This window comes from Natrix helvetica, assembly GCF_964273705.1.
Source record: "Natrix helvetica genome assembly, chromosome: 4".
Classification (NCBI taxonomy): domain Eukaryota; kingdom Metazoa; phylum Chordata; class Lepidosauria; order Squamata; family Natricidae; genus Natrix; species Natrix helvetica.
The window spans coordinates 4,243,759-4,270,443 of record NC_138550.1 but is presented as its reverse complement, the minus strand read 5'-3'; the positions used below and the strand labels follow the sequence as shown (position 1 = coordinate 4,270,443).

The window sequence follows — 26,685 nt, the reverse complement described above, 5'->3', positions numbered from 1 at the left end:
AGGCAGTTTTTTTGCTCAATTTTGGCCCCCCCCCCCAGTCCCCAGGAGCACTCTATAAGCTTCCTGATGCCCTTTTTTTGACCAAAAAACGGGCCTCTTTTTGCTCATTTTTGCCCCCCCTCCCCCGGAACACTCTACAAGCCTCCTAAGGGATACTCATGCCTTTTGGGGGGGGGGGGAAGGGCCCGTTTTCGTGAAAAATGGGCCGTTTTTAGCAGGTTTGCAGAGTGCAAAAACTTTTTTTTTTTAATTCGCCTCTTCAAAACGTAGGTGCATCTTATACTCCAAAAAATACGGTAGATTACATTTTAAAAGACAAAGATTAATGCAAAGGTAGAAAATGAAAATAAATGATTCTAAACTCTGCTCCTGGATATGTGCAGAAGCAGTTTCTGATCGTTGTGTAAGCATGACAGCAAAGCATTGTTGTATCTTTTCACGATGAGAAGCAAGCGTAGTGACAATAGTGTCATGTTGCCTTTCCCAGCAGCTTCCCTCTGACCAGCAATTAATTAGTCCAGACAACCACCCTCATTAAACTAGTTGCATCATGTAGTCCTTGACTTACAACCATTTGTTTAGCAACCATTGAATGTTAATGATGTTGAAAAAAGTGACTTACTACTGCTTTTCGCACTTACGACCTTTGCTGCAACTCCGTAGTCATGTAATCAAAATTCAGATGCTTGACATAAACAGTTCATGTTTATGACGGTCGCAGGACCCCGGGGTCGGGTGATTTCCTTTTATGACCTTCTGACAAGCAAAGTCAACGGGGAAGCCAGCTTCACTTAACAACCGTGTGACTTGACGTAACAGCTGGACTGCTTCACTGAACCGCTGTGGCCAGAAAGGTCGTAAAATGGGGCAAAACTCACTTAGCAAAACTCACTAAACTACCTTGTTTAGCAACCTAAATTTTGGGCTCAATCGTGGTCGTAAGTTAAGGACTGCACTTCCTGTATGCGTGAGTGCACTTACTGAACGACTGTAAAGAATTTCTGCTGTGTCTCCAGCTGAGCTGTTGAAAATGCTTAGGGGTTTCAAAGTTTGTGCAGATCTGTTTCCCAACCTCTCAAATACCCTTAAAATAATAATTTTAATGTTGTGTACCTTTGTTTTTATGTTGTTTGTAACCCAGAGGTGTTCGACGGCCATATATGTTTGACGGCCATATATGTTGTTAGGCGGCCATATATGTTTCATAAATAAATGATAGTAATAAAACTTTCCAAAACTTCATTTGAGTTTGCTTGGAATTTGGTAAATCAAATTCTTTTGCGGGAGGCAAACCAGCAGGTGTCACTATTGCCTTGCAAGAAGTTAGGGTAGAGCTGAACTGAATCCTCTAGTTCAGGCATCTGAATCCCAAATTTATTAAAAAAAAATGTTGGAAGTGAAATTCTTAAATTCTCAAAATACCCGAGGTTCTGTCACTGTAATCAAAAGCAGGTAGAACATTTTGCATGTAAATTGGGCTTTTTAGAAGGCTGCAGGATTCGATCTGCATCAACTGGGACCGACCCAGTTTGGATCCTGCAGCATTATCCTGAGACCTTCATTCGTCTTAGAAGGCTGCGTATTTCTTAATAAAGCTAATCAATCCAAAATGTAACCACCACCAAAGCAATAAGATGTGTTTGATCCAGCGCAAAGTTTTACTTAATGTGGCTTGTGAGGGAAGTCACCCCTCCTAGAAGAATGAAATATTTTGAGAACTATTTAAAAAGGCAAAAATTATATTTCCCTAAAGGAGAAAAAAGTTTTTAAAGACAGAAACCAGCTCCCTGGCCCCAGCCCAGTTGGTGCCCATTGAGAAGGACTGGCACAGCCTACCTACCAGGCAAAAGACCTCCAGCTCCAGGGTGATGGGATTAAAACCTGACCCTCTGGGACATAATCGGATTATCTAACAGCAGAGCTCACTGCATTGTAAAATCTCCTAAAGACAATGCATCAGCTGGCAAATTTCAACCAAACCTATCTCAGACAAACATGACCTCTATGTGGCCCTGTGGGAGTCTGACCACAGCCACTACAATGCATGCTATTGCACAGAAACAGGAAGCTCAAGGGGGAAGGCCCAAGGGAGGGTATAAATACCCTTCTTTCTCCACTCCATGTGGTCACCATTACATCCTCTTTTCAATCAGCCTCCATGTTTCCAGTGGAATTGAACTGGATGGATATTCCTTCCAACAATGGCCTGTGAGATTCCTCCAGAAAGACCGAAGGCGATGATTTCCTATCCAAGGAGATTTTTCTTAACCAGGGAATATGGAAGTTCTATTTTCCTGCCTGGCAGCCATTAATCAAAGTTGGTTCCCCAAATCCCTTTAATTTCTTATTAAAACGTGGCACCGTGTTACCATAGCTTTGGGGACACCACCACAAAGCTTCATTCTCTCCCAGTAAGATACCAGAATGAAGCTACATGATGGTTTAGAGCAGTGGATGAACCTAGGTAGCTATAGTTCATTCAATACTTATAGTTAAACAAACCACGGTTTGATGGGGTAGGCAAACCCAGTCTGTGGTATTTTGGCGTTTTATAATAAAACTGGAAGAAAAACATAATACTGGTTTCTTATGGGGGGGAAAATCAATAGGTGAAATCATTTGTACTCTAGTAATTAAAGTAGACTGTGACTGTAGTAGTGGGAGTTTTTATTTGGCCAGGGTGGACTTAAGTGAGAATTAAGGCTTTAGTAATATATGAAAATACGCCTATCTTTTCCCAAGGATGACTTTCTCTCTCTTCTCCACCGTTTTGTTCTTAGCCAACTTGCAACCCAATCTCCAAAGAAAATACATAAATACATGCCAACGTTTCTCAAAATCCACGCTAATCATGACAGATGGGTTGGTTAGGAATCCTAAATTCTTCCAAGAACCTCAAGGATAAGGAGCAGCCCCGCCTGAATTTAGAAATTCGCTTTGTATTTTACTCCCGGGGAGAGAGGAGAGCGAGCGAAACACCCAAGCCCTTTCTTTCCTTCCTTTTCTCCTTAATAGTCCTGACAGTGCAATTTTCTATTAGGTTGCGGGGAAGGGCAATCACCTCTGGACATCTTGCAAAAAAGGATTAGATGAGGAATGTTAACAGCTGGCAAGTGGGTGCAGAGTGTTAGCCTGGGGATAGAGATCTTGGTGAACTGTAGGTTGATCTGGGGAGAATGTGCATGGAAAAAAAGAGGATAGATGAGTTGATGCTCTACTGGGTCTTAATAAGAATATTTTCAGCTGATGCCTGAAATCCTGAACTCTGGCATTTAAAGCTTGAAGCAATTTTTATCTCTTCGATTTCTGAACCTGTCTTTTTCTGAACCCCAAATTTTGGGGGGCAAGAGGCTGACTCTGTAAACCGCCTAGAGAGGGCTGTAAAAGCACTATGAAGCGGTATATTAAGTCTAAGTGCTATTGCTATGGAGATTCTCCATCATCCAGGTCATGGTTGTCCCAAAGGCACTTTTTTCAAGAGGCAACTGGGTTTTCTGGTTTTCTTCTCCTCCTCCTCTCCATAAATCCCACTCCCTTCTAGCACTGATGATGTTCCCTAGTTCGATAATTAAACGCCTGCAATAAAACAGCAAGCATAGAGAGCACCAAGGAGCCCATGGTCCTAGTTGTTGTCCTCCTCTTCTTCCTGCAAGCCCCCCCCCCTTCCAGCACTGATGATATTCCCTAGTTGGGTAATGAAACAACTGCAAGGAAACAACTAAGCTCAGAGAGCATCAAGGACCCCACAGTCCTCCTCCTCCTCCTCCTCTATGACAGTTGCCATGTGTCCCTGGGAATCACGTGATCCCATTTTGCAACCTTCTGACAGGCAAAGTCAATGGGGAAGCCAGATCTACTTTACCACCGAGTTACTAATTTAACAACTGCAGTGGTTCACTTAACAACTGCGGCAGAAAGGTCGTAAAATGGGGCAAAACTCACTTAACTGTCTCACTTAGCAACCTACATTTTGGGCTCCATTGTGGTGCTAAGTTGGAGACTACTGTAATAAATGGTTAGGGCTTTTTTTCTTTTCTCTCCTTTCTTCCATTGTCCTTTCTTTTTTCTTTCTTTCTTTCTTTCTTTCTTTCTTTCTTTCTTTCTTTCTTTCTTTCTTTCTTTCTTTCTTTCTTTCTTTCTTCCTCTCTCCCTTCCCCCCTCTCTCCCTTTCTCCTCTTTCTTTTTTTCTTTTCTTCCTTTCTTCCCTCCCTCCCACTTTCTTTCCTTCCTTCCTTCCTTCCTTCCTTCCTTCCTTCCTTCCTTCCTTCCTTCCTTCCTTCTTTCCTTCCTCTTTCTTTCTTTCTTTCTTTCTTTCTTTCTTTCTTTCTTTCTTTCTTTCTTTCTTTCTTTCTTTCTTTCTTTCTTTCTTTCTTTCTTTCTTAATACTTAGCCCAAAGCACATTCTTTACTGCATAAATCTTGGCGTTTAAATCCAAGAAATCGATCTTGAATTCAGTGGTAGTTACACGTAATAAGTCAGTCCATCGGAATTAATGTTTCTCTCATAGATGTATGTCTGGGGGCTATCTCTGATAATACATTCCAATTCTGAAAGAAAAATATTTACTTTCTGCAAGACTTGAATTGATGTGCCCGGCTTGTTCCCATGCCGTTCCTATCAACCTCTTTTAAGATTTTGAAAGCTTAATTTTTGGAAAATCTCTTGGCCCTTGGCCAATTTCTCTGAACTTCCTGGACCCCTTTGCGTGAAATTAAAGCACTTCATGACAACCCATCAGGCCCTAATCCACGCAATTAGTATTAAATCTTGCAACGATAGCTTTTCCTCAGTTTGAATTGGGTCACCGCCGGGCCCTGTTCCAAGGCATTATTGTTTATCAGGAGAATTATGTTGTGCCAGGAAATGGAAGAACCTGACGGTGATTTCTGGTGTATGGTTAATCGTAGAGCCCTTTCTGTCTAAGAGGAATTGATTGCGGAGCAAAATTGGGCGCAATTATTGCGCGTGGCGTATCTGGGACAGCTTTGAAAGGTTGCTTATTTGGACTGTATAATCATCTTTTGTGGAAGCGCCTCTTGCAAAATGTGTGGCATCTATTATTCATCCGTCTGTGGCTTTTGTTATTTTTAAACTTGGGGTGCATGAAGTGTCTCTGGGCTCACATTTGAAGATGGGATAAGTAAAGCAAGGCCTCATGGTTGTCATTTGGAGAGAGATCAGACGCAGAGGTCCCCAAACTTGGCAACTTTTAAGACTTGTGGACTTCAACTCCCAGAATTCTCCAGCCAACCAGACCCCTGGATCAGAGGGGATATTCACCGGGAAAAAGGAATCTGGGCAGTTGAAAGTTTGAGGTAGAGAATATAATTAACAGAATTACAAACAAGCCAATATAAAGAGAAATCTAGTTAAAACCATTTTGTTATGCTATTATTATTATCATTATTAGTATATGGATTAATATTTCCATTTGTTCTTTCATTGCTTTTTTGTAAATGATATGCCCTGATAATACACTGTATTCAAAATGTTTATGAATAATAAAAAAGAGCTGGGCACTATGAAATAAGCAGCATAAAACACTTAAAAAAAGAAAAGAAAAAATAAAATTTGAGGTAGCGATTTGTTAAATGGGGCTTTATGTGGTATCTTACTTGTGATATTACAGGTAGTCCTCGAGTTACCACAGTTCGTTTAGTGACGGAAATCACAAGGGCACTGAAAAAAGTGACTTGTGGCCGTTTTTCACACTTATGACCTTGCAGCATCCCCACGGTCTCGTGGATTTAGATTCGGCTCCTTGACAACTGGTTCATATTTATGACGGTTACAGTGTCCCGGGGTCATGTGATCCCCTTTTGCGACCTTCTGACAAGCAGAGAAGTCAGATTCACTTAACAACCGTGTGGCTAATTTAACAACTGCAGTGATTCACTGAACCAATGTGGAGAAAAAAGCCGTAAAATGGGGCAAAACTCACTTAGCAAATGTTTCACTTAGCAACGTAAATTCTGGTCTCAATTGTGGTCGTAAGTCGAGGACTGCCTCTATATAAACCACTACAGGTAGTCCTCACCTTATGACCACAATTGTGCGCAAAACTTCAATTGCTGAGATATTTGTTAAGTGAATTTTGCCCCATTTTACGACCTTGCTTGCCATTGCTGTTAAGTGAATCACTGCTGCAGCTGTTATTAACACGGTTGTTAAAATGAATCTGGCCTCCCCGTTGACTTTGCTTGCCAGACGGTCACAAAAGGAGGGGATCACGTTGACCCCGGGACACTGCAACCGTCGTAAATACGAACCAGTTGTCAAGTATCCAAAATTTGATCACTTGACCATGGGGATGCTGGAATGGTTGTAAATATGAACAAAAGTCACAAGTTACTTTTTTTAGTGCCATTGTAATTTCGAACGGTCATTACATGAACTGTTGTAAATCGAGGACTCCCTGCATCTATATTACTAGGGCTATATTGATAGGCAAGGTTTGACTTACTTTTATCCCTCTGTTAGGAGATGGAGTCAGTATCACTGGGATAGAATCAAGATCACGTGAAGGGTTAATACCACTTTATAATGCCTTGGTAAGGCCACACTTGGAATACTGCATTCAGTTCTGGTCGCCACGATGTAGAAAAGATGTGGAGACTCTAGAAAGAGTGCAGAGAAGAGCAAAAAAGAGGATTAGGGGACTGGAGGCTGAAACATATGAAGAACGGTTGCAGGAACTGGGTATGTTTAGCTTAAGAGAAAGAAGGACTAGGGGAGACATGATAGCAGTCTTCCAATATCTCAGGGGTTGCCACAAAGAAGAGGGAGTCAAACTATTCTCCAAAGCACCTGAGGGTAGAATAAGAAGCAATGGGTGGAAACTAATCAAGGAGAGAAGCAACTTAGAACTGAGGAGAAATTTCCTGACAGAACAATGAATCAGTTTGGCTTTTCCAGCAAGCCGGCCTGGCCTGTTAATTTTATCTAATTTTTAAAATGTTAGTGTTATATTAATTCGGTTTGTTTCTTGGATTGTTTCTAATTTTCTTTTAAGTTTTGTAATATGTGTTTTTTAATGCTGTACGCTGCCCTGAGTCCTTTGGGAGAAGGGCGGCATATAAATCCAATAAAACAAACAAACAAACAAACTTCCTGACAATGAGAAGAATTAACCAGTGGAACAGAAGTTGCTTCCAGAAGTTGTGAATGCCCCAACACTGGAAGTCTTTAAGAAGATGTTGGATAGCCATTTGTCTGGAATGGTATAGGGTTTCCTGCCTAGGCAGGGGGTTGGACTAGAAGGCCTCCAACGTCCCTTCCAACTCTGCTATTGTATTGTATAGTATCCTACCGTATTTTCCTTCGGCCCCCAAAATAAATGCTTGACCATATATTCGGGGAGGTCTTATTATGTTGGAGGTGTAGGAGGCCCCTTAATCTCGGCCCGCGGATCAGCTGATCCAAAGAGGGGCGGAAGTTCTGTCTCTGTTTCTGGCACACTCTTGCCTAACCTTGTCTAGCGTCGCTGGGCCTGCCGCTGTTTTTGCGGCCACCACTAAGAGAAAGGGCGCGGGAGCTAGGGTTTACAGGAGCAGCATGGATGGCAGGTGCATGTCGAGCGCATGGGGCATGTTCCCTCCCCTTTCCCCCCACAGGAAATGGCAGGGACCGGCTGCGCATGCATCTAAATATTTTCGGGAACGGCTTATTTTAGCACATACACTCAAAAGCCCAATTAGGCTTATTATCCGGGGAGGTCTTATTTTCGGGGAAACAGGGTACGTATCTGTGTGAATCTGTCTTCAAACTAAACAAGCAATTGAAAAGCAAGCCAACAAGACATCTTTTCTTCATTTTTGTTCTCTCGGTGTTGCATCCACATCTCCTCAGTGCCACTTCAGGAGGGGGACTCTTGAGGACCACCGACATGGTTCAATGTCTTCCCTGCCTTTGAAAACAAAAATTTCCATCCATAGAGGAAGGAACAGGCTTTCCAAGTAAACAGCCTGTTTGCTGTCTGAGACTTTGCAAGATCTTTTTTTTGGGGGGGGGAATAGGAGGGGTTGCAAAGCCCGAGACGAGGCACAGTTTTCTGAAAAAAAGGATGTCAACAAATTAAAAACTTGAACGGAGTGAAATGATTCCTGGCTTCTGGTTTGCTTTTTCGGTTTAATTAAAACAAAAGTGTTTTAAATCATGCTGAAAGTAAACTTCTGGGGAAAAAAATTGTTCCAGCCAAACCCAAAACAAATGCATGTGGGAGGAAATGGGATAGATTTTAGCCATGAAAAATTCCACAGGAGACGCTCTTTGGTGCCCTCTGAGCTTGGTTGTTTTCTTGCAGATGTTTCACGACCCACTTAGGTAACATCATCAGTGCAAGGGGGAAATGAGGTTTATGGAATGGAGGAGGAAGAGGACTGTTCCCTTTGGTGCCCTTTGAGCTTTTTTTTTTTTTTTACAGACGTTTCATGACCCAACTAGATAACATCATCAGTGCTGGAAAGAAATGAGATTTACTCTCTGTTTATGTACAGGTGTTGGTGGGAGTGTTTTTGGTGGTTCCTGTTGTTTACTGCTTGATTATTTGTCTGAGCTAGCTCCTTGACTGGGGTATTGTTTGCTTTATGATTGTTGGTCTAGTATTAATCTTGGTGTTAATCTCTACTCTTCTGAGTGTTGCTTGCAGGCGAGGAAGTATTTTGGTCTCCCTGTTTCTTCTTCTTCTTTTTTTTTGCTTTTGCTTCTTTTGAATGGTATGTAGATGTCGTTGATGGCGCGATTTGGCTGAGTGCTAGGCTTCCAGGAATTTGTTTTGGATTTGCTTTAATCTAGGATGCTCACAGTTTCCCAGTCAAAACTATGGTTAAGTCTGCCCATGAGTTGCAAAATAAGCAGTTTTCATTCTGTCTTCCAACTTCTAGTTGGCATATCTGGCTGCGCTGTGCTAGGTTTCTGTGTGTCTGTCCTACATAGCAGCTGTTACATTTCTTACACATTCAGAGGTTAGCTCACATATGATTATGACCATGATATATCATTTGTTGCTTGTATGTATGATGAGAGCTTATGCACCGGAGACAAATTCCTTGTGTGTGCAATCACACCTGGCCAATAAAGAATTATATTGCTATTGCTGTTCTGTTCTATTCTGTTCTATTTCTTTTTCTAATTCTATTCTATTCTGAATTCTGTTCTATTCTGAATTCTATTCTATTCTGAATTCTGTTCTATACTGTTCTCTTCACTTCTCTTCTATTTCTTTTTATAATTCTAATTCCAATTCTATTCTATTCTGAATTCTATTCTATTTTGAATTCTATTCTGTTCTGTTCTGTTCTATTTCTTTTTATAATTCTATTCTATTCTGAATTATGTTCTATTCGGAATTCTATTCATTCCTATTCCATTCCTTATTCCATTCCATTCTATTCTATCTATTCTATTCTGGTTCAAAAGCAAATTTCAGAGCTTAAAATAGTATTATGTATCATAAATAACTAGCTACTTCTGTGACTCAAGCGAAAGACAAGCCAGAAGTGCCAAACGTTTTCCAGGAAAAGCCGTACCAGTTTCAAATACAGGTAGTCTTTGTCTTATGACCCAAGTTTCTATTGCTAAACAAGGTAGTTGTTAAGTGAGTTTTGCCCCACTTTCTTGCCACTGTTGTTATCACTGCACTTATCCAGTTAGTAACCTGGTTGTTAAATGACCCTGGCTTCCCCATTGATTTTGTTTGTCAGAAAGTCGCAAAAGGGGATGACGTGACCCCAGGACACTGCAACCGTCATAAATATGAGTTAGTTGCCAAGCATGTGAATCTTGATCACATGACCATGGGGATGTGTAAGTGTGAAAAATGCTCCTAAGTCACTTTTTTTTCAGTGACGTCATAACTTTGAGCGGCCACGAAATGAACTGTTGTAAGTCGAGGACTACCTGTACTGAAAAGTTCCATTTTTCTCTATTTCCTTGGTCCTTTCTGTCTGCTTCCCACACTTTTGAGGTTAAGAGACACAGCGTCTGGCTTCTGGAATAGTGATGCCGTTGGGATATTGTGTTATCCATAGAGATTCTCAGCCAACCAGGTCATGGTTGTCCCAAAGGTGCTTTTTCCAGAAGCTTCTGGCCTTTCTAGAGCAGGGGTCCCCAACCATTTTGGGTTGGCTTTCGGCCCCCACCGGTCATTTTGGGGGCCGTGAGGGGGCCAGTGGTAACCCTGGCCGTCTTTGAGAACCAACTGTGACCCGGGGGGAATAGCTGAGACCCGGGAAAATCAGACAGCTAGATGGACAGGAGATGGAGGATTGCGAGAACGCTGAGGCTGAGCCACGGCAGCGGAAAAACCGGAAATGTGACTTGCATGGCTGCCAGGATGGTGAGACAGCTGAGAAACAGAGGAACAGAAGAGCGGAGGAGCGTTTCCATGAGGGAGAGGAGAACAAACTGTTCGGGGGCGGTGTGTGGGCCCAGCCGGCGACGGCGATGATGGCGGCACCGGCGGAGATGGCATTGAAACATCGGGTGCCATATTTCCTTCCATCTCTCTAACCGCGGTGAGCTGCCTATTCAGGAGGCCGAGGGGCCGGAGAGGAGCTGTGGGGATTTAAGAAGCAAGCCAGGGGGGGCCGCCGGAGGCTTTGGGCGACCCCCAGAAGATCAACAAGCCATGAAACTGGCCTTGGCACTTCGCCTATCCCCCCCCGCCCCCCCCGCGGATTTCCGATTTAAGCACTTTAAGAATTTTAAGAACTTTAAGAACTGCCTCTTTAAGCACTTTAAGAACTTTAAGAACTCTAAGAACTGCCTCTGGGCCTCGATGGAGGTCTATTGACTATCATGGTTCGGCGTTGTAGGCTTCCTCTCTCCTTTTATTTATCCATTTACATCTTGGCCTTTTCACATGTATTTACATCCTGGACCTGCCATAGCCATAGTTATCAATATCATAATCTACTCAAGGGCTGATATTTTACAACTGCGAGGGTCCCCCCTGTCACAGGTATGCCCCCCCGCCCTGGTGAGGGCACACCTCGATGAAGGGTTTATTGACCCAGAGAGGTGGAGGAAGCGGGGGATCAGGGGTTTTTTAGTAAAATGTTTTTTAAAATTTTTAAGGGGTTCCAGGGAGAGGGGGAGGGTTACTCAACCTGGGGGTATGGATATAGCCAGGTCAACAGGTGGGATCAGGATGGAGGGGAGCGGAGTGGGGGAGGTGAAAGGTTACAGCATTCCTATGGGGGGGAATCCGATAGCGACGGTCGTAGGGAGGGGCGGGCGCGAGGACACCAGAAGAACACATAGTCGGTTGGGAGACCGGGGCTGTTGGACACGCCCGGTCGCTTGTACCAACCCCCGCAGTCTAGGTGGACAGGATCGGCAGAGCCTGGGCCTTAGGCTGATGTTATGTAATGCGAGGTCCGTGGTTAATAAGGCCCCCCTTATCAGGGACTTGATCTCAGAGGGGGAGCCGGACCTCGCAGGAATAACGGAAACCTGGTTGGGCCCGGAGGGGGGGTTGCCCCTCGGTGAAATGTGCCCTCCAGGTTACCGGGTGTTCCATCAGCCACGGGCCCAGGGTAGGGGCGGTGGGGTAGCGATAATCATCCGGGAAGATTTGACTCCGAGAGAATTCACTGTGTCGCAGACATCCGGTTGTGAGTCTCTGGGCGTGAAATGGGGCCCAGGGAGACAGTTGGGTCTGTTGATAGTATACCTGGCTCCCCGCCATACATCAACGGCCCTGCCCGGACTCCTCGAGCTGATCGCGGAGATGGCGGTTGAGACCCCCAAGCTACTAGTGATGGGGGACTTCAACCTGCCGTCGACGGGAGAGGCATCCGAGGTAGCCCGGGAATTCATGGCTTCCATGACAGCCATGGATCTGACTCAAGTAGTTCGGGACCTCACACACGAAAGAGGCCACATACTGGATCTTGTGTTTGTCTCCGACCAGTGGACGAGTGATCTGGGTATAGGGAATTTAGTCATCACGCCCCTGTCATGGTCAGATCACTCACTTCTCCAACTGGACTTCCCTGGTGCTACTCCCCGCCGCGGGGAGGCGGAACCAGATTGTCCCAGATGGTTCCGCCCCAGGCGTCTGATGGAACCAGATAGGTTCCAGGCGGAGCTTGGGCCACCTCCTGCAGACCTGTCCCGCTCCCGAGCAGAGGACCTGGTGGCCGCGTGGAATAGTGCGGCCGCCGGAGCCTTGGACCGGGTTGCGCCTTTGCGGCCTCTCCGATGGCAACGATCGACCCGGGCCCCCTGGTTTAATGGGGAGCTAAGGGCGATGAAACGCCATAGGAGACACCTAGAGAGCAAGTGGAGATACTCCCGCTCCGAATCCGATCGAACACAGGTAAGAGCCTACTTAAGGACCTACCTTGTGGCAATAAGGGTGGCCAAGCGTCAGTATTGTGCCACCCTTATAGCGTCCGCAGAGAACCGCCCTGCCGCCCTGTTTCGGGTGACCCGCTCCATGCTGTCGCAGGGACAGTGGGATCCCCCGTTGCAGGGCAGGGCAGAGTTTGGGGAATACCTGCAGCATAAAATTGATCGGATCCGGAGGGAGTGGACCCACCCCAGTGTTCCAGAGGGGGCGTCCGAGGCTAGTCTTGAGATTCCACGCTGGGAGGAGTTTGACCCTGTTGTCACCGAAGATTTGGACAGGTTGCGCGGGCGACTGCGAGCCACCACATGTTTATTGGACCCGTGTCCCTCCTGGTTGGTACTGGCTTCCTGGGAGGGTACACGAGGCTGGCTACTGGGGCTGGTGAACACTTCGTTGGGTGAGGGCCTTTTACCAACCGCCTTGAAAGAGGCGGTGGTGAGACCCCTGCTCAAGAAGCCTTCCCTGGACCCAGAGGAGCTAGCAAATTATCGTCCTGTCTCCAACCTTCCTTTTCTAGCGAAGGTTGTTGAGAGTGTGGTGGCTCAACAGTTCCCGCGTCACCTGGAGGAAGATGATTATCTAGACCCGCGCCAGTCCGGCTTCCGGCCCGGTCACAGTACTGAGACGGCCTTGGTCGCGTTGGTGGATGATCTCTGGAGGGCAAAGGATGGGGGTTGTTCCTCCATCCTTGTCCTATTAGATCTCTCGGCGGCTTTCGATACCATCGACCATGGTATCCTATTGCGCCGTCTGGAGGGGTTGGGGATTGGAGGCACCGTATTGCGGTGGTTCCGCTCCTACCTCTCTGGCCGGACGCAATGTGTGTTGGCAGGGGAGCAGAGGTCGACCCCGAGGCCCCTTACTTGTGGGGTCCCTCAGGGGTCGATCCTCTCACCTCTCCTGTTCAACACATATATGAAACCGCTGGGCGAGATCATCCGTGGTTTTGGGGTGGGATACCACCTGTACGCTGATGATACCCAGCTGTACATTTCCACCCCAAACCACCCCAACGAGGCCGTCGAAGGGATGTCCCGCTGTCTGGAAGCCGTGCGGGTCTGGATGGGTGACAACAGGCTCAGGCTCAACCCCTCCAAGACAGAGTGGCTGTGGCTCCCGGCTCCCCGATACAACCAGCACATTCCATCGCTGGCCATCGGGGATGAACAATTAGCCCCGGTGGAACGGGCACGCAATTTGGGCGTCCTCCTTGATGCCCGGCTGACTATAGAAGATCATGTGGCAGCCATGGCGAGGGGGACGTTCCACCAGGTTCGCCTGGTGCGCCAATTGCGTCCCCTTTTGGACCGGGGGGCCCTGCGCACAGTCACTCACGCGCTGGTGACGTCTCGTCTGGACTACTGTAATGCTCTCTACATGGGGCTCCCCTTGAGGTGCACCCGGAGACTGCAGTTGGTCCAGAATGCAGCCACGCGGGTAATCATGGGGAGATCGGGGTTCTCCCATATAACACCTCTCCTGCGCGAGCTGCACTGGCTTCCTGTGGCCTACCGGGTGCGCTTCAAGGTGTTAGTCACCATCTTTAAAGCGCTCCATGGCATAGGGCCTAGTTATCTGCGGGATCGTGTCCTGCCCCATACATCCCTGCGGCCCATTCGCTCACACAGAGAGGGCCTTCTCCGGGTGCCGTCCTCTAGAGACTGTCAGAGGGCGGTGCCCAGGAGTAGGTCCTTCTCTGTGGCGGGTCCCACCCTTTGGAACGACCTCCCCCCAGACATCAGGACAACAACCGATCTCCGCTCCTTCCGCAGTAAACTGAAGACCCACCTGTTTCGGCTAGCCGGCCTGGCATAATCTCGACAACTGTTCCACCCCTTGGTTAATTTTAATTGTCAATGTTAGCTTTTAAACTTTTATTCTTATTGGGGTTTTAACTTCTCTGATTATTGTATTTATTTATTTTTACCTCCTCCTTTGTAGTCCGTAGACCGTTGCTTGTGTACGTCGCCCCGAGTCCCTGTGGGGAGAGGGGGCGACTAATAAGTCTGATAAAATAATAAATAAATAAATAAATTTTGACCTCAGGGACCACTAAATTCATAATTTTAAATCCTGCGGACTACTAATATGATCTGCCTAATGACTGGCTGGCTGGGCGTGGCTAGGTGGTCATGTGACTGGGTGGGCATGGCCAACTCGATGTCACTCATGTCAAGGGGCATGTCACCAGCCTCTACTCGCCCCTCCCCTCCCAGCCCCTCCTCGCCTGCCCGCCCTTCCTTCTTAGGGCCCCAACAGGGAGCAGTTGCTGGAGCTAAGCATCCCCCAAGAGAAAGAGTTGGTAAAACAGCTCAGTTCAAATTGGATCTGACCGAGGAGGAGACTCAGCAGAAGCACCTCAATGAGGACTAGGAGCATAGGCTTTCCAAGCAGAGGGGAGACCTGCGGGAGTGCTAGGCCAGGTGCCGTCGCATGGAGGCTCAGCGGGCTGAGATGGTCAGCCAGTTCCAGGCCATGATGCAGTCTCACTGGAACGAGGCCCTCCGGCTCTTCGCCACCAGTGGCTCTTCCCTCCAGCTTTTACCCAAAGCCCCCCACCAGGAGGCTGAAGCAGACCCCAAGTCGGAATTTCTGCTCCCCTCCGACCGGCACAAAAGGACCCCAAAGGGTGAGACTCTCTGCTGCAACACAAGCCTTCGTTGCACATATCCGTCCCAGGGGGCGTAGTTTGAGGACCCCCTGATTTAGTGCAATATAAAACATGCAAATTATTTTTACGTGGATCACCAAAATTTTCTCACGGACCACCCGTTGGTGATCACTGGTCCAGAACACATGTCTCTTAAGTTCACTGTCCACAGTGCAGTATGGTTAAATCTTTTTCTATCTGCATCTTTTAGAGAGAGAAAATGGTGGGTTTTTTTTAAAAAAATGGAGATCCATCTTACAACATAATTGAATCAGAGTAACAGCGTTGGAAGGGGCCTTCGAGATCCTCCAGTCCAACCCCCTCTGCTCAAGCAGGAAGCTCCATACCGCCTCAGACAATCATCATCGAAGGATAATTTCCTTTTTCTGTTTTAAGTGTTCCACCTATTTTGTTTTTAATTTACATGAACCGAATACCCAGGATCTCCCAACTGAGAATGGCATTGTTTGCATCTCAAAACTGACCATAGAGAAGAATTTCCTCTGGTCTTGTTTCGTGAGGAAATTTAGAAATAGCAAGCTTTTTGTTTGTTTGTTTGTGTGCGCAGAATAAATGTGGAGGTAAACAAGATTGCAGATGATCTGGAGCAAAGAAGAGGAACTGTGAAGCCTGCCTAGAACGGACCTGCCTGAAACAATATATTTCACTTATTTAGATTTCATTGCTTGCAGACGGTCACCCTTTAACCTGGCATTCATCGGAATTGTCTCGGCAATAAACAGACTGAATGATTTATGATCGATCAGACCAACTAGTTTATGTGTCTGAGATATTTGGGTTTTTTTTCAATAAAGCACACTCTCTTTACGTTAGACCTGCAATTTTTACAATTCGGTACATTTAAAATTTGTGACAAACCAAACGTTTGTTTTGGTTTCTTGAGTCATGCCATCCGTCATATAACATGCTAGAGAAGATGCCTATTCAGTAGATAATACCTGTTGCCCTGAAAATAGGGCCTCCCCGGATAATAAGCCCAATCGGGCTTTTGAGCTCCTGGGCTAAAATAATCCCTTCCCGAAAATATTGCAACACAGCAGCAGCCATGAGGTGACCACGCTCGCCGCCTCCTGCACCTCAAAAATAATAAGACCCTCCCCGAAAATAAGGCCAAGCGCTTATTTTGGGGGTCAAAAAGAAATAAGACCATGTCTTATTTTCGGGGAAACATGGTATGACCTGGCTTTAATCCTGATGCTTGAACATGCAAGATTAATGTAATAGGCAGGGAAAATTGCCGTGGAGACATGCTTAATTAATCCTGTAATGTTTGAATTCCTTGGTTCTGTGACAGAACAGCACAGGTAGTCCTCGACTTGCAACAGTTCATTTAGCGACCGTTCAAAGTTACGACGACACTGAAAAAAGGGACTTACGACCATTTCCCACATTTAGGACCGTTCCCCATGGTCCCGGGATTTACATTCAGAGACTTGACAACTAACTCACCTTTATGATGGTTGCAGTGTCCCGGAGTCACTTGGTCCCCTCTTGCGACCTTCTGACAAGCAAAGTCAATGGGGAGGAAAATCAGATTCACTTAACAACCATGCTACTAATTTAAGAGCTGGTTTGATTCGCTTAGCAAACGTGGTGAGAAAAGTAGCTAAATGGGGCAAAAGTCACTTAAATTTTTTTTCATTTAGCAACATACATTTTGGGCTCAATTGTGGCCGTAACTTGAGGACTACCTGTACTAGTCAGGTGTTTTTTTTAAAAAAAATCTCAAACAGGAGGGCTTGATTCAGGTAATTTATATTATTGGCAGGAGGCTGCAGGTGAACCAAAGGAAAATTTAAAAACAATAATTTATACATGGAATGATTTGCTGATAGATGGATGGAGAAAGAAAGAGAGGAGGATAGGGATGGATAGATGGAGAGATAGCTAGATTTGCTGATAGATAGATAGATAGATAGATAGATAGATAGATGATAGATAGGTAGATAGATAGATAGATAGATAGATAGATAGATAGATAGATAGATAGATGATAGATGATAGATAGATAGATAGATGATAGATGATAGATAGATAGATAGATAGATAGATAGATGATAGATAGATGATAGATAGATAGATAGATGATAGATGATAGATAGATAGATAGATAGATAGATGATAGATAGATAGATAGATAGATAGATAGATAGATAGATAGATAGATAGATAGATGATAGATTTGCTGATAGAATGATTGGCTGATAGAAAAAATAGATAGATGGATGGATAGATATGCTGATAGATTTGCAGATAGATAGATAGATAGATAGATAGATAGATAGATAGATAGATAGATGATAGATAGATGATAGATAATATGTGTACATAGACAGATTGATAGATGATTTGCTGATAGAGATAGATGATAGATAGATAGATGATAGATAGATAGATAGATAGATAGATGATAGATAGATGATAGATAATATGTGTACATAGACAGATTGATAGATGATTTGCTGATGATAGATAGATAGATGATAGATAGATAGATAGATAGATGATAGATAGATAGATAGATTTGCTGATAGATGGATAGGCAGACAGACAGACAGACATTGATTTATATCTTGCTTTTATTATTTTAATTTAAAAAACTTGGCTATTGTTTTAATTTTTTAAAAAAAACAGCCACGGGACTCCTATTTTCCCCATAACAACAACCTTGTAAGGTGGGCTGGGTTGAGATAGAGAGTCACTGACTCCCAATCACCCAGCATTTTTCCTGCAGGTCTAGAACTCACCAGTCTCCTGGCTTCTCAGCGCTGTGCCTTAACCACTAGACCAGACTCTTAATAATAATCAGTATGCATCTTCCAACAAAGGAGGAGATCTCTTCCCTGGGATAGTTTCTATCTGGCTGGAGAGTCTCAATCTCTTCTTTCCCCCTCCTTAATGGGAAGGCCAGTAGCACTGATTGACACCTTTGATGCTTCATAGCACTCTTAAAGTAGTCAGGTAGACAACATATGACTCGTAGCTCAGTTTCTTTAGCTGCCCAGCTTCAGCAATCCTCAAGAGACTGGCTTCGAAACACGCTTCGCCCTGCTGTTTGGCCACCTGAGTAACGTTGAATTGTACCTGTGTGTTTTTCCGCAGGCTCCACCGGGCGCAGTGCGCCATTAAGCAGACTCAGGTAACCGTTCAGAAAATAGGAAGGGAGATTGAAGAGAAACTGAGGCTTACGTCTACAAGCAACGAGCTGGTATGCTTTTTTTTTTTTTTTAAACGGGGGCTGTGTGTGTCTGTCTCAGACAGGTGTTGTAAAATTCCCAGCAAACAGAAATTATGGTCTTAACTCAAGAACTACCTGTAAGAGGCAATTTAAGTTTCCCGATTTGAACACTGCAAATATCAAAACTACAGACAAACTCTCCCAAAGGTGCTTTTTCCAAGAGGCAACTGGACTTACTTTCTTTTTCCTTGAAGATCCTTGTCCCAGAAGCTTCTCCAATTCTGGCTGAATGTTGGAGAATGGAAGGATTTATCTTCCTTGCAGTCATCTGGTCGTTGGTAATCTCTCTGAGAGTCCACGTTGAGTCCACGACTCTTAGAGGGAGGGCTAAGGACCAGATGATTGCAAGGAATATAAATGCTTCCATTCTCTACCATTCAGCCAGAATTGGAGAAGCTTCTTGGATGAGGAGAGAAACGTCTTCAAGGAAAAACGAAGAAAGTCCAGTTGCCTCTTGAAAAAGCACCTTTGGGACAACCATGACCTGGATGATGGAGAATGTTGAAGCATCTGATGTAAGAATAGAGTAGAATAGAACAGAACAGAACAATAGAATGGAATCTACAATAGAATAGAACAATAGAATAAAACAATAGAATAGCATCTACAGTAGAATAGAAGAATAGAATATAGAAGAGAAGAATAGAATTGGAAGGGACCTTGGAGGTCTTCTAGTCCAACCCCCTTCTTAGGCAGGAAACCCAATACCATTTCAGACTTAACCCTCTTCCCTTTTTTTTAACTGACGGGAGAGAATTTTTTGAAAGAATGAAATGCAAGTATAGAATTTATTCCCTTTTTTCTCAACTTCCGTAATGACCCGCTTCACATGTCAGAGGACTCTCTTGGTGCCAGTGTGTATTAATCGAAATTACAAGCTTTTTCTCAAGCGCTCTCCCTCGTGCGCGTAACCAAACCTCTCTTTTTTTTATTACCATTAAATGAAAATATTTATCTGGAAAGTCCAACAGCTTAATATGTTGGATTAAACCTAGGGGGAACATGAATTAATAGGTCTCCTAATGCTCTCCGGTTGCAAAGCATCTGGGTTGACTCGGTGTCGGTGAGCGAGAGGGTTGCCAGGGAAAGCAACCTCTCGCAAATCCATGAATTGCCAGCTGGAAAGAGTGGTGAACCTTGTAACCACGTCAGCTGGACGATGCTCTAAGGTTTCGAGGACGAGTAATAGGAGGAACGAATGACATTTTGGGTGCTGGGACCTGCATTTTACTGGCCAGCTTAGGACCGATGCATTATGGCTTTGCAAGAAGGCCTTCCGTGATACCAGCTAGTGAAATAGGAACCATTCTAACAGAATAACAAAGTTGGAAGGGATCTTGGAGGTCCTCTAGTCTTGCTCAGGTAGGAAAACCCTATACCATTTCAGACAAGTGGTTGTCCAGTCCTCTTCTTGAAAGCCTCCAGTGATGAAGCTCCCACAACCTCTGAAGGCAACTCCTGATTATTGTTTCTCCCTGTCAGAAAATGTCTCCTTATTTCCAGGTTGAATCTCTCTTTGGTCAGTTTCCATCCATCGTTCCTTGTCTGGCCTTCCGGGGCTTTAGAAAATAGCTTGACCCCCTCCTCTCTGTGGCAGCCCCTCCCTCAAATATTGGAAGACCGAACATCATGTCTTCCCTAGTCCTTCTCTTCACTGGAGTAGCCATGCCCAGTTCCTGAAACCGTTCTTCACATGTTAAGCACATCAGTGTCGATTTGTTACATTAAATAAAATTAAATATTCACAAAAACTAATCAAGGAGAGAACCAACCTAGAACCTGTTCTCACTGTCAAAAAATGTCTCCTTATTTCCAGGTTGAATCTCTCCTTGGTCAGTTTCCATCCATGATTCCTTGTCTGGCCTTCAGGTGCCTTGGAAAATAGCTGCACCCCCTTCCTCCTCTCTGGGGCAGCCCCTCAAATATGGGAAGACTGCTATCCTGTCTCCCCTGTTCCTTCTCTTCACTAGACCAGCCATGCCCAGTTCCTGCAACCGTTCATTGTATGTTTTAGCCTCCAGTCCCCTCATCATCCTGTTTGCTCTTCTCTGCACTCTTTCTAGAGTCTCTGCATCTTTTTTATATTGTGGTGACCAAAACTAGTTCCATTCTAGCCTTTTCTAGTTCCATTCTAGCTAATGATTGCATTTAAAAATTTGGATAGCTAAAGCCCGGCTTGCAACTACTTAACTGTACAGGTAGTCCTCAACTTAATGACCACAGTTGAATCTATCTTTTCAGTTGTTAAGCAAGGCCGCTAAGGGAGTTGTGCCCCATTTTACAACCTTTTTTTAACCACAGCTATTAAAGCGAATCACTGCAATTGTTAAGTGAAATCATGCATTTGTTAAAGGAATTTGGCTTTCCCCACCAATTTTGCTGGTCGTAAGCCAGCTGGGAAGGTTGCAAATGGCGATCACCTCGACCTTGGGATAGAACACCCAAGGTCATAAACCAGGGGTGTCCAAACTTGGGAACTTTAAGACTTGTGGACTTCAACTCCCAGAATTCCCCAGCCAGCATGGCTGGCTGGGGAATTCTGGGAGTTGAAGTCCACAAGTCTTAAAGTTCCCAAGTTTGGACACCCCTGTCATAAACACATACTCATTTATTCGTTTAGCCAAGTCTCCAAATTTTGATCCCACGTCCATCCACGGGGATGCTGCAACGGTCATAAGTGTGAAAAATTACCCATAAGTCACATTCTCGGCGCTGTTGCAACTTTGAACGGTCACGAAACAAACAGTTGTAAGTCGAGGACTACGTGTATGAATGGAACGCGGTGGTTCAATGGCTAAGACGCTGAGCTTGTCGATCAGAAAGGTCAAGAGTTCGAATCCCTTGCGCCACGTATCGGAGTAAGCTCCCGTGACTTGTCCCAGCTTCTGCCAACCTAGCAGTTCGAAAGTACATAAAAATGCAAGTAGAAAAATAGGAACCACCTTTGGAGGGAAGGGAACAGCGTTCCGTGCGCCTTCGGCGTTGAGTCATGCCAGCCACATGACCACGGAGATGTCTTCGGACAATGCTGGCTCTTGGGCTTTGAAACGGAGATGAGCACCACCCCCTAGAGTCGGGAACGACTAGCACATATGTGCAAGGGAAACCTTTACCTGTATGAATTTTATAAAGTCGTAGTAAGATAGGAGGAGGGCAAGATAGGAGGACGGCGGCCGTACGCTGGGCCCTTGACCCAAGGAGTCAAGATTTGAATTGGATTTTCTGCAGCTTTTGTCAACCCCGAGAAGCAAGGAAAAAATCGGACTCCTCCATGGTGCAGGTTGACAATGATGAAGAGTTTTGGCATCGCTCCGCGCTCTCCCTTAGCCAGAGGATTACACCATTCTTTGCAAGCCTTTCCCAGCGTTCGCTAATCTTTCTAGGACATCATCATCAGTGTCTCGTTCAAGAGACAGCATCCAAACTTTGTTGTCGGGTTGGCTGTCGTCCTGGAAACGGACCGCGGCTGCTATTCTTTCCGTGAAAGACCATAATTAAACAAGCACGCAAACAACCCAACCAAAAACTGTGTTTAGTTACCGCTTTTCAGGAACACTTTGTGTAACGTGCAGAATGGTGCATCTTGTCCTAAATTGGATCCTCATGGCTCCCACCCTGATGAAGTTCTGGAAACTGTTAAAATGTGCTGGCTATTCTCCCAGGCTTTGGGGCAAGAGTGATGGTTGAACACCACACACACACAAACACACACACACACAAACACACACACACGCTGGATGGAGGGGTTTGGGGGGGGTAGGGGGTTTTCTGTGTTTGCTTTCAAGCCACTTACAATTTCTTTTTCGGTTTTCTTGTTTTTATTTCTTTCATCGTTGTAAGCCACCCAGAGTCACTGGAAGTCAGGAGAGCTATAAATTCAACAAAGAAGTAAAAAAAAAATAAAAAAAAATGTGAGAGCTGCGTGTAATGGAAATGCGCTCGGCATTTGTCTTCCTGTGAAGTGATTAAAAAGACAGAACGGTAGTTTATTTTGGGGCAGGGGCGGAAACGTGCTTTGCAAAACTCTGGTTTCTCCCCCCACCCTTTCTAAAATGAAAACAGTAGCATCGGCGTTATCGTGGGTGATTTTGCATTAAAGATTGCCGGTGCGATGTTGTGAGTTTCCAGACTGCAAATGTATATAACACAATAACTTGAGTTTTAGACGTCGGGGGTTGTGTGTCACGAGGACATTTCTGCGAGGAATCTTCAGTTATGATGTTGCAGACATTTAGTTACCCATCTAGGTGACATCATCAGTGCTAGAAGGCAGCGGGGTTTGCTCTCTGTTTACCTATAAATATTTATATATCTTGAACGGTTGGCAGGCCTTTGGCAAGGTAAGCATGATTTTCAAGCACAACCTTCTCCCCTATGCCTGCAGAGAAAAGTTTTCAATTGGTGTGTGTTGCCTGCTTTAACATACGCAGCGAAAACATGGACAGTAATCTCACAACCGGTACAAAAGCTGCGAAGGGCGCAAAGAGCCACACTCGGCGTCACAAGGCAAGATAGAAAGCCCCTGCGCATGGATTAGAGACCAAAGAAAAATATGCAATGTCATCAAAAGAGTAGAACGAATTGAAATGGAAACGGGCTAGCCGTAGCCAAGAAGAACTGAGGGTAGGTGGACCAAGACAGTCGTAGAATGATCAAAAGCATCCATGAAGGAGACCTAAAAGAAGATGGAGCGACGACATCAGCAAGTATGGCGGCCCTAATTGGCCAAAGAAAGCTCAGGACAGTATTGGTTGGAAACAAGCAGACGTGGCCTTCATCCAACAGCAGGTAGACAATGGCTAGAATCATGGTATTTTGAATCTAAGCAGAGAGCCAACCATACTTCCTTCTAGCACAGGGGTGTCCAAACTTGGGAACTTTTAAGACTTGTGGACTTCAACTCCCAGAATTCTGGGAGTTGAAGTCCACAAGTCTTAAAGTTCCCAAGTTTGGACACCCCTGTTCTAGCACTTAAAATGTTGCTTAGGTGGGTAATGAAATGCCTGCAAGAAAGCAACCAAACTCAGAGAGCGTTAAGCATCCCATGGTCCTCTTCTTCTTCCCCATCCTCACCAAGAGGAAGGGGACAACCTATTTTCCAAAGCACCTGAAGAAGGCCAGACGAGGAACAATGGATGGAAGCTGATGAAGGAGTGATTCAACTTGGAAATAAGGAAGAATTTCCTGACAGTAAGAACAATCAACCCATGGAACAGAAGTTGCCTTCGGAAGTTGTGGGAGCTTCATCATTGGAGGCTTTCAAGAAGAGACTGGACTGCCCCTTGTTGGAAATAGGATAGGGTCTCCTGCTTGAGCAGGGGGTTGGACTAGATGACCTGCAAGGTCCCTTCCAATTCTGTTATTCTGTAACATCTAGCCCTGATGATGTTCCCTAGTTGGGTAATGAAATGTCTGCAAGAAACCAACCAAGCTCAGAGAGCACCAAGGACCCCACAGTTCAGCTCCGAGCTACAAGTATTCTCTTGGTACCTCTTCTGAAATGGCTATAATCTTATTTTCCACTGAAATATATAATATTCACAGGTAGCGTTTCTCCCGGAAGTGTCTACATATATTCTGAGCAGTCCTTGTTCTTGTTCTTGTTCTTGTTTTATAGAAAAAAGAGAGTGAGTGTTTACAGTTGAAGATTCTGGTGCTTCAGAATGAGCTAGAGAGGCAGAAAAGAGCCCTGGGCCGGGAAGTAGCCTTACTGCATAAGGAGCAAAGCGCACTGCTTGAAAGAGGTGAGTGCGAATGATACCAGTCTTCTTGTCTCTCTCTCCCTCCCCCCCCCCCTTGCAGCCTAACGACCAAGAATGAGGAGTTATTTGAGAGCAGGTTGCCCCTAAAAAATATAATTTGGCAAGCTCTGGTTGCTCGTTACTGGCTTCCTTACGTTCTTGGTGTCTTGCTCAGATGGTAGCCAGACATCTTTGATAGTAATATTGTAGGTCAGGAGTGTCCAACCTTGACAACTTTAAGACTTGTGGACTTCAACTCCCAGAATTCCCCAGTTAGCATGGGGAATTCTGGGAGTTGAAGTCCAGAAGGCTGGCTTGGGAATTCTGGGTGTTAGCGCTGGGAGTTAGCGCTCCGAAGGCGTCAGGGAAGCCTCCGGATGGTCCATGAAGCCTTCGGAACGCTTAAAACGACCTAGTGGACTTCAACTCCCAGAATTCCCTAGCCAACCTTGTGGACTTCAACTCCCAGAATTCCCTAGCCAGCTTTGTGGACTTCAACTCCCAGAATTCCCCAGCCAGCCTTGTGGACTTCAACTCATGGTTGGCTGGGGAATTCTGGGAGTTGAAGTCCATGTGGTTGGCTGGGGATTCTGGGAGTTAAAGTCCACATGGTTGGCTGGGGAATTCCGAGAGTTGAAATCTACTAGACTGGCTGGGGAATTCTGGGAGTTTAAGTCCACAAAGATGACTGGAGAATTCTGGGCGTTGAAGTCCACAAGTCTTAAAGTTGCCAATGTTGGACACCCCTGCTGTCTGTCATGAGAGATCAGATTAGAAGTTTCCTCCCTCAAGCCACCATAGTGGTTCAGAGTTCCCAACGTCTTAATCCTAGATCGTCTCCTAATATCTCCCCTTGCTTTATGAAATCTGAAGAAGGCAGCCCAAACTACAGTTCCTAGAGTAAAATGCTTTGTACAGGTAGCCATCCGTTGACTTAACCATCCGTTTAGCGACCATTCAAAGTTACAACGGCACTGGAAAGAGTGACTTGTGACCAGTCCTCGCACTTATGACTCGGGTGTGTGTGTTGCAACATACTCACAGTGACATGATCAGACTTTGGGCATTTAACACAGTGATCCCCGTTGGCCAGTTTAAGGGTTAAACAATCTAGTGGTTTAAGGCACCAAGCTTGAAAACTAGGAAACTGTGAGTTCTAGTTCTGCCTTAGCCATGAAAGCCAGCTGGGTGACTTTGGGCCACTCCAGCACACCTCACAGTGTTGTGGTTGTTGTGGGGGAAAGAGGAGGTGGAAGGTGTGTTAGAGATACGTTTGGTGCCCCCGGGTTATTTGTAAAAATAAAAGGAATAAATAAAATTTGTCATTTTTTTTCCCAGCCAGCTTCAGATAAGCAAAGTAAATACTAGATTCTCTTAAAACCACATGATTCAAATATGGCAACAACAACAACAAAAAAACCAGTGGTAAAATTGGGCACACCTCACTTAACATCCACCTTGCTTAGTAACAGAAATTCTGGTCCCAATGGTGGCCATAAGTCGAGGACTAGCTGTAATGAGTGAAACCCCAGCAAGTAGCAAAAACCTGTGGTAATGACTACTGCGTTTCCCCGAAAATAAGACAGGGTCTTATTTTCTTTTGACCCCCCCCCCAAAAAAATAAGCGCTTGGTCTTATTTTTGGGGAGCTCTTATTTTTGGGGTGCAGGAGGTGGCGAGCGTGGTCACCTCATGGCTGCTGCTGTGTTGCAATATTTTCAGGGAGGGCTTATTTTCGGGGGATTATTTCAGTGCATGCGCTCAAAAGCCCAACTGCGCATATTATCCAGGGAAGGATAATATGAGGTCTTATTTTCAGGGAAACAGGGTAGACCCTTCCTTAAAATTAACCCTAGAAATGACATTCTTGTTACTCAATTTTACTCAACAAAGCAGAGAACAGTATGGGACCAAATCTGGGAAAAAAAAAGATATAAAAATAGCTCTTTAAAACGCGAGCAAAAATGCTTCAAAATCCATTCCTTTGCCAAACAAAGCTTCCTCAGAGATTGACAGATAACACAGCCATCGGTTGCTATGTTTCAAATGTAGAAGTTATTCTTCCAAGGCTCTTGGACATCTCTTACGTGTGAAAAGTTCACCGTTTTTGACGTTTTGAAATGCTCCTAGCTCTGAGAATCAAGCCAAGAAGAACATACACGCCCTTAATCATGTTCACACGTTTTGAGATTTCACGCCAGAAGTGTGAGCAGGGAATCCCAGAGCACGTCAGTAAATAATACTTCTCCTTGAATGGTGTTTTCAAGAGCAGAACAACTGCTCTGGTTCTGAAATTCTTGTTCGAGACTTGTTAAAAATTCTCCAAAGTGTCCAATTTGTAATTTGCAAATTACATCAGGAACTTAGATCATGCCTTTGTTAGTCTTGTATAGAAGAAAAAAAAATCCATTTCCCACTGACTGATGTAGATGAACATGTAGCAAATAGCTGCAGGGAAGATATGAAAGCAGATGTTGATAGATAGATAGTGCTGTTAACATTAGAGGGAAGGAATTGAATTGAATAGATTGTTGTGATTTTATATGAATTTTGCTAAACCCTGTGATTGAAAAACAAGAAAAACCTCCCCATATCTCACTAGAGACTAATTTAATATTCTTTAAATTAACTCTGCTCTGGCTTTGCCAGAATAGGATATGAGCATCGTATTCCAAAGGTT

At 44.9% G+C, this 26,685-nt stretch overlaps 1 protein-coding gene across 2 annotated transcripts in view; it reads left to right on the top strand.

Moving 5' to 3' along the window:
* UVRAG (UV radiation resistance associated) overlaps positions 1 to 26,685 on the top strand; it is an 82,556-nt gene that overhangs the window by 20,366 nt on the left and 35,505 nt on the right. For both annotated transcript variants that reach the window (XM_081949969.1, XM_081949970.1), the window contains exons 7-8: positions 18,130 to 18,235; positions 23,883 to 24,009. In XM_081949969.1, coding sequence (XP_081806095.1) covers positions 18,130 to 18,235; positions 23,883 to 24,009 — 233 coding nt within the window. The remainder of the gene's footprint in view (positions 1 to 18,129; positions 18,236 to 23,882; positions 24,010 to 26,685) is intronic.